An 8,251-nucleotide genomic window follows, 5' to 3' on the forward strand; every position below is an offset into this window, starting at 1 on the left:
AATTTTTGGAAGTTGGTCCTAAACTAACTTCCAAACTTCCAAACCACTCTCAAAATTCTTAAATATGGTAATGAGTGATTTTCAAAAAAAAAATTATTTATTTTAATTTTTTACATAAATTGAAAATTCCTTAAAAAAGTCAACAAAAGTCAACGTTTGCCCAAATATTAAAAAAAACTTTTCAATACATTTCATAACAATTTCTAATGTGTAGTTCGACTTGTAAATTTTAATTTTCAATCTCAAATTTTTAGGTACCCTTTCAATCTCAAATTTCATACTTTAATTCATAGAAAATTCATATAAATTCATATAAAATTCAATGAAAATACATAGGTTCGAATGAAAATTACATGATCAATACAATCCACTAAATTTTATGAAATATATTGGTCCTAACCAAAAATACCTAGTATATTAGAAAGACCACCGGATAACCGGTGTTGAGCAACTCCTTGCGTAGTATCCACGAAGCATGCAATATGGTAGAGAACAAGTACACAACCATCACGGATATGGCCTTCCGTAAGTTTCCACGGGTAAGGGTTTGAGTCGTTCCAAATGGTAACGGGAATCGTATTCGAGCCATCGTAGAGACGAAATCTTGCAAAACATGTCCCGCGTTCCCTCTCTGTCCCTCCCGTTAGGTGTGAAACCCAACCCTTCACATATTTGATGCGTATTTGGTCCATATTACAACCCTCACGAGGCCTCAAGTTTACAATATCGGCAATCCGATCACATTTAACAAGCTTACCGCCATTCCATCCGGATTTTTTCCATTTTCCATCGGGCATGTTGTTGCCCAAATTCAAGATCGGAAGGAAGTACGGATCCGGATGAGAGTTCACCAATCTCCACGGTTCAGTACCCTCCATCCAATTGCATGCCTCGATCCAATTTTTGGCCATATAAGCCTCCTCATCGGGTGGGTACAAGTCCGTATCCTCTTCCTCCACATGGGGCGGCTCGTCATTGTCCACAAGGGGCATCAACTCGGCACATGCATCTTCCATCTCACTAAAGGTTGGTGAGACCACATCTTCCTCGTCATTGTCCTCATACCACGAGTCACTTGGTAGGGAGTCCGAGAATGTGTTGCTAACGTGGGAAACCGAATCACAACTATGATCGGAGTTGTTGTCACCACTATACTCGCTAGTCATGTTACCTATCACAATAAAACATAATTATATGACAATAATTGGCAATTATATGACAATAAAATATAACAAAAAAGAAAGCAATGTTAAACACTTAAAATTCAAATCCATTAAAAGACTACAACATTCGGTTACAAAATGCTACACTACTAATTATATTGCGATTCTTGAACATTTTTAAGATCTTCTAGTCTACTAGCACACTTTCTTTTATCATGGCCTTCCATTTGACAATAAGTGCACCTTCTTGGCGGCTTCTCCTTTTTACCAATCGATTCTATTGGACTTTTGAAATGATCGTCCTTCTTCCTCCCTTTAGTTTGGGACATAATAGGGTCAATAATTGTTTCTTCATGAGCACTTGCATTTGGAGCTTGCGAATTGCTTTCGTAAGATTTAATTCCATCAACGCTCATTCTTTCGAGAATTGGTATTTCTCGATTCATCACTCCAACGGCATAATCATACCGTTTCTTGGATGCAATGCTACTTTGACAAAAACTCATGGTTAACATTGTCATGCTATTAAATCGATCGGTTGAGGTTAGTGCTGGCCACTTGGGCGGTCCGTGCGGGCCGGGCCGGGTTGCATGCGGGTTGAACTCGTGAAACATGAACACTGAACCGATACATAGGATTCACGAACCGGGCCGGGCCGGGCTCGAATAAAGAAAATAAGACTCGTAATCGGCACTGAGATTCGCGAGCTCGCGTGCTCGTGCGAGTCATGCGGGCCAAATTTGACGGTTCATACGGGTTGAATATTGTTTGAATAGTATAGAAGCATAATTTGATTATTTGAATAGTGCAGAATGATTAAATAATTCAAGACTAACAACTTATAAATCTTATTATCTTAATTCCTAATACTGCATATTTGATTAATTCTCAAATTCCATATTCGATTAATTATCATCTCGCTGTCCCCGAAATTTTTACATTTTTTATTTTATAATGTTATTTTTGATGTTTTTCTTTAATTTTCCATTTTGTCACGTATTAAAATTTTAACAGATAATTAAGAAAGTTAAAATTTGCAACTGAATAAAGTATTAGAAAGAAATTTATAAGATTAATTTCAAGACAACTAAGTATTTTAATATCCATGAAAACAAGGTTACGTGGTTTCCCCAGTAAATAACCAAACCTATACTCTAGTGATTTACTTACCGGGCTGTGCGGGCTGCGGGCTGTGCGGGTTGTACAGCTTGTGCAGCTCGCGCGGGTTGCAGCCGTGCCGGGTCAGTGCTGTGCGATCCGGGCCCGGTTTGTCAATATTGGATTCGTAATCGGCTCGGGTAATTTAACGAATTGTGCGGGTTTGAACCAGCCCGTTTCGGGCCGAATAATTACGGGTTTCCGTACGAACTGGTCCCGAATGTGCGGTTCAAACCCGCACATTTGGTCACCTCTAGTTGAGATCATCTCATGACTTTGTCCAACATCCAAATTGTAAGGCAACACACCATCAACTCTATTGGCATGCATTGTCCACCTCCGGTTTATATAATACGGGGGAATTTCCGAAACCCGTTTCTTAGTGAAGACCGCCAATAGGTGTCTACAAGGTAGCCCCGGATGTTCAAGCATTCTACACGTACACATTCCCAAAGAGCTTGTTTTCTCGAATGCCACAAAATAAACATTTCTTCTCGTAGCTCGGACATGGGCCTATAACAACTATAGTACGTATAAACATCCCCCATTCCCTCCCTTTCTTCACTAGCTCGTCGGTCTTTTTCAACAAAGTATTTTGAAGACTCAACCAATTTATCTTGAAATCTTCTAAACATTTCCTTAGTGTAGATACAAGAAGCATGATACTCCAATGTGGTATGTAATTTCATGAGACGTTTTAGATTAATGGTGACATAATCTTCTTCCTTCTCCCTCATGAATTGCCTTGTCAATGCTTTTTGGGCATTTTCAATGAATTCCTTCAAACCCGTTGCCGAACTCACATACTTATCAAAGAAAAAATTCATCCCCTCACTCCTCGATGTACTATTTTGAAACGCCGAAAATTTGTTTCTAGTATATGCAGGAATCCACTTGTGCTTCAACTCATATAGCCCATTTAACCATTTATGATCTTGCAAGTGATACTTTTCCACAAACGACGCCCATCTAGCTTCAAAAACACATTCGGTGAGAGATTTATAAATGCAATTGTTGAAGTCCGTCTTGAATTCCGGAAAAGCCGAATAATAATGAGCTAATTTCTCGGGGAATTTTTGACTAATGTGCCAAGAACACAATAAATGGGTAGTATTCGGGAGTACAACCGCAATAGCGCTTGCCATGGCTTGATCTTGATCCGTGATTATAGTCAATGGAGGATTATTCCCCACACCTTCAAGCCAAGTACGAAGAATCCACTCAAAAGTCGACGCGTGTTCATCCCGCATCAATGCAAACCCGAAAATTACCGATTGATAATGATGATTGACTCCGGTAAATGGGACAAATGGCATTGCATACCTATTTGTCCGATAAGTGGTATCAAAAGCCATAACATCGCCAAAATTTTGGTAAGCCATTATACATCTCGGATCAATCCATACTAGACACTTCAAGCGATTCTCTTCATCGACTTCGGTCCTAATAAAATATTTAAAACCACTTTCTTCATTCAACCTATGCAACAAGTCCAACCCCGCTTGGGCGTCACTAATCTCAAACCTTTTCTTCCTCTCGTCTCTTAACACATTCCTAACATGTTGAACATTGAAACCAACTTTGTCATTACCTCCATGAATGTTACAAATCACATTCATCACTTGACAATTACGAACCCCCGAACCATAAAGCGTTTTAATCAAACTACGGGTCGCGGTGTTGACATGTCTTTCTCGTTGTACCAAATTCATCTTACTAGGGGAAACAAGACCGTGGTTGTGTACCAATTCAAGGCTAGTTACCTCCCAGTGACGTTTTTTCTTTTGATAATTGACATACATCCTCACCTTGCACTCGCTTTTAGGAAAAACCTCTCTACGCCGTTTATTTTGACTACTCTCGGCGACGACACTTTTTCCATAAAGCCTACAAACATATAAACGACCATATATCTCGTTGTCTTTATTACGATGGCTAGCTTGAATTTTAATAGCAAATCCATTTCGTAAAGCATAAGCCCTAAAAAAATGACCGGCCTCATCCACACTTTGAAAAATTTGATTTAAATATGGAAATCCCCCCATCAACATTTTCATACAAATTTGCATCCTCTACATTATCATCTTCATCTTCATCCTCACCCTCAACATTATCACTATCATTTTCAACCTCGTTTTCAACCTCATTTTCAACCTCATTTTCATCATTTTCATCTTCAACATCAATCAAATCGTCATCTAAATTAATAAATTACTCATTTCTATCTACAAAATCATCATCTTCAACATATACAGGGGTTTTAGGTTCTTCACTAGTATTTAAATCATCAAGATGTAAACTATGATCAATAGCCTCTTTTTTTTTATTTTGACGTTTATGACGAAACATACGAGCAAATAATTTATCCGCCATGAAAATGTGAAATTTAAGAGAAGAAATATACCTTGAATTGACAAAACTACTTGAATCTTGATGAAAATGCCCCAAAATCGCCTAATTTGGTCACTTTGAGAGAGTAGAATTTTTGTTGGTTTGTGGTGAAATAAGGGGACAAGGGATGCTGCTGTTGGGATGCTGGGATAAGGGGACAGTACCCAACCGCGGAAATTTTCCGCGGTTCGTCCATACCAACCGCTGAAAATTTCCGCGGTCCGGATGTCATCTCACCCGTTAATCCCCCATCCAACGGCTGATAAACTATTTGTCAACAAACTTTTAACAACAAACAGTTGTTAAAGACCTGTTCCCTTAAATGATTGATGATGAAATAAATAAAATAACAGAAATTCAATTGCTGACTAAAATCTATTTCATACAATGCAAAGAATGCCACTTTCTGCCAGGAAAAACAATTCAGAAAGGAAACTTATGCCTTGTTTCATTCTTCAAAGAAACAGTCCCCATGCACTAGATATTTGCACGGTGAACATTCAAGAACCAGCGTATTAAATGCATCTTTCCCACATATCTTGCACTTGCGCATCTTTTTATTTAAAACCACTGTGAGGCCGTGTTGGTGAGTATGGGAGTTGCCATGAATGTTTGTAGCACCAAACTTCATATTGGATAATCCATAATATGGATCAATACACGCAGTATGAAACGATAGATCACACACGTTGCAATGATAGAACCAACTGTTTGGGTTAATCAGTTTGGAGCAAAATTCACAATCAAAATCGTGAGGGTGATCAGCTACATTCTGGACAAAAAGTATCAAGTAGAGAGGATGCGGATCCCATCTATGTTTCACCAGGTGTGGCCTCAACGCACACAGTATATGTATGTAGTATCCACATTTTTCACATCCATACATGATATCTTCTTGTTTCTCTGTTTTATGATGATAAAGCCAACATGCTTGGCAAAAATTATCAGCTGGATACTTTAGTTGGTTAAGAGGGTGACGATGACCTTCATGTTTGATTTTTCTGGGTAATGAAGCACACCGGATGTCAAAACAGGCCGTCTCATTCAACAAGAAAATCCCATTACCAAGAACGAGGCAACCTTGGCATGCTAGAAAAGCTAGTTCATTGACCTCTTGTGATAGTAAAATTACATCCATATAGCCTGCTAGATGATGCTTCATCTTTTCCGGAAATTGGGCGCATGATCTATGGAGAAAAAAATTGCATGAGTTGCATTCATAGAATATATCATTAACCAAGATCGGTTTAGTGCACCCATCGCAAGTTAGCAATTCGGACTCTTCTAATTTCTGATTCAAGTCAGGAGTCAAAGTTTTTGCGTTCCTGTTTCTGAGTGCCAGCTGGTGTTTATGGGCCCAATGTTTCATATAAGATAAAGGTTTCGCAGTAGTGGCAGATTTATGCCGAAGAGCATCTGTTGCCTTGGTCATGATACACTGCTGCATCATTTTATGTAGTGATATTTCATCAGGCGCTGGGAAGTGCATCAAATTGGACTCTCCGCTATCTGCTTCATCATCGTCACTTACTCTATATATTTCAAAAAAAAGAACAAAACCTAATCAGAAAAAGTCCGACTAAAAACAACAATGTTGGAGAACTAAACACATTATTTTGTAAATAATCAATATGAAAGAGATAAGAAATAACAAGAGGAAATGGTACATCAACCTCAACATCTCAGTTGATGAAGCACATTTCACGTGAGCAAAAAATCTGCAATTTGCGCAATAATAAACCCAGTAGCTGTGATTTATAAATTTACCACATATGCCACACAACCAGTAAAATTTGCGATATTCTTGGGGAAGAGAGTAGTCCAAGATGAGGGTGTGTTCTTTGTGAAATTTACTTTGGTAGGTGATGGGTAAATTGGCACAACTCTTGTGTATATAAAAACAACATTGGGTACAAATATAGGCCAGGTCTGTAGCTGTAGTGTTACAAGCATCACAAAGGAACAAAGCTGGTTTTTGGACTAGGGTTAATGCGTGATTGTGACCTGGATGACGACGGGTACGTCCCTCTAGAGATCTAAGTTCAGATTTTACGCATTTCAGACATACAAAGAAATCCATATTGTGAATACCATAAAAAAAACCCTGGGACCCGCAATGACAAGCAGAACATACATAAAACTGATTTTTTTTACGACGAAACTCAAGGAGACTTAGAGGGTGTTGGGGGAACATAGGGTGTGTAAATGTTAAAGGTAACTCAGAACAACTTTTATGCATAAAAAAACCAACACAAACACTCGATGAACTACCATCAATGAGGGAAGTGTTGCAGCTATAAAAGGCGTCTATAAGTTTGTTTACTGGCTGTCTGCACACAGCACATTCTACATCCTTGCTAACAGCCTCAGCGTCATTTAGTTTCAGCTCATGCTCATGAAAAAAATGTTTCACTTCTCCCATTTATGTATGAAACAAATACAAAGACACACACAGAGAGAGAGAGAGAGACGTGAGAGAGAGAGAGATCTATTGAGTATGAAAGATTTCACACAACCACACTGCACACTGAAGATCTGGATCCATCTATTTATATATAGAGTGAGCTACATAATACATTTAAGTAATTAACACAATTTTTAAGTTTGATGCATTTCTGACAGGTGAAGCAATATACATATAGAAAACTGTTTGCATTCGAATAATTTAGTGACAAGTAAGAATATGTATAAGAGTGAAATTATAGAGTTAAGTGATAAGATTACAGGGAAACCTCAGACACAAGCAATAATCATTAACATTTTTATTCCAATTCATCATGAAACATACAAAGAAAAGGAAGTAGTCTTATATTATTGACCTGAAGAATGCACGACAAAATATTGCAGGTTAAGATATTCTGATCAAAACCAAGTAGTACACGCAATTTATGTCTCTTCTGGCTAAAAAAGCCTTTGCTTAAAAATAAAGTCTTGTACATTCTTTGCATTAGAATGAAGTTACTTTGTGCTTCTAAAAATCACAAGTAAAGAAAGCACAAAGTTAAATTAAAATTTTGAATTTAGTTTTAAAGGGAACACAAGAGCTGTGCTACCAGGTCAAGGGCGTATGTGGAAATAGACATATCTACTAAGGCCAGAGCTGTAATTTCACATTAGAGAGTTAGTTATAGTTAGTTGTATTTCCAAGTCTGTGAGTATATGTAAATGAAAGATATAATTCTGAGATTGCAACAAACTATCAAGCTTAGTTCTAAAATATCAATTGCTTTGTTTTTCTTTAAGTTCCTCTATGGTTGTCAATCCTTGTAAGAAGTGTATTGTTTTAGCATTTTGCATCTACCTAGCTTCTAAAAGATAGATACAGTTTCATTTGTTTAACTATAAAGAACGTTTAGTGTCCTATGGTATCTTCTTAAATCGCTAAAGGATACAAGTGTTGTAAAACATCTATATTAAGCTACATAATTGATGCGCTACTATCAGTCAGCATTCGCAACAGTAAACACTTTACTAAAACATTTTCCTGTAGAAGTTACCTGAACAAAGTAAGTGCGTCCACTGCAGAAAATACTTGCTGG

At 37.8% G+C, this 8,251-nt stretch overlaps 2 protein-coding genes across 2 annotated transcripts; both read right to left on the minus strand.

Annotated features, from left to right (window-relative positions):
• Positions 1–1,312: 1,312 nt before the first annotated feature.
• LOC141686511 (protein FAR1-RELATED SEQUENCE 5-like) lies at positions 1,313–4,694 on the minus strand. Its single transcript, XM_074491544.1, has 5 exons — positions 4,673–4,694; positions 4,381–4,519; positions 2,853–4,301; positions 2,557–2,754; positions 1,313–1,649 (listed from the first exon to the last, which is right to left on the minus strand). The coding sequence occupies exons 1-5, from the start codon at positions 4,692–4,694 to the stop codon at positions 1,313–1,315; spliced, it is 2,145 nt and encodes a 714-aa protein (XP_074347645.1).
• Positions 4,695–4,816: 122 nt separating this feature from the next.
• On the minus strand, positions 4,817–7,447 carry LOC141687116 (uncharacterized). The gene is made up of 2 exons (XM_074492280.1): positions 6,386–7,447; positions 4,817–6,244 (listed from the first exon to the last, which is right to left on the minus strand). Exons 1-2 carry the CDS (start codon positions 7,132–7,134, stop codon positions 5,161–5,163), a joined length of 1,833 nt encoding a protein of 610 aa, XP_074348381.1. The 5' UTR covers positions 7,135–7,447; the 3' UTR covers positions 4,817–5,160.
• Between the last annotated feature and the right edge of the window lie 804 nt (positions 7,448–8,251).

This window comes from Apium graveolens, chromosome 9, assembly GCF_009905375.1.
Source record: "Apium graveolens cultivar Ventura chromosome 9, ASM990537v1, whole genome shotgun sequence".
In the NCBI taxonomy this organism is placed as follows: Eukaryota; Viridiplantae; Streptophyta; class Magnoliopsida; order Apiales; family Apiaceae; genus Apium; species Apium graveolens.

Coding starts and splice junctions, on each gene's coding strand:
- LOC141686511 (XM_074491544.1), bottom strand. CDS start 4,694: ATGGCGGATAAATTATTTGCTC. Junction 4,520..4,672: donor GGCGGATAAATTATTTGCTC/GTATGTTTCGTC, acceptor TTATTAATTTAG/ATGACGATTTGATTGATGTT. Junction 4,302..4,380: donor AATGTAGAGGATGCAAATTT/GTATGAAAATGT, acceptor TCATTTTTTTAG/GGCTTATGCTTTACGAAATG.
- LOC141687116 (XM_074492280.1), bottom strand. CDS start 7,134: ATGGGAGAAGTGAAACATTTTTTTCATGAGCATGAGCTGAAACTAAAT. Junction 6,245..6,385: donor TCATCAACTGAGATGTTGAG/GTTGATGTACCA, acceptor TGAAATATATAG/AGTAAGTGACGATGATGAAG.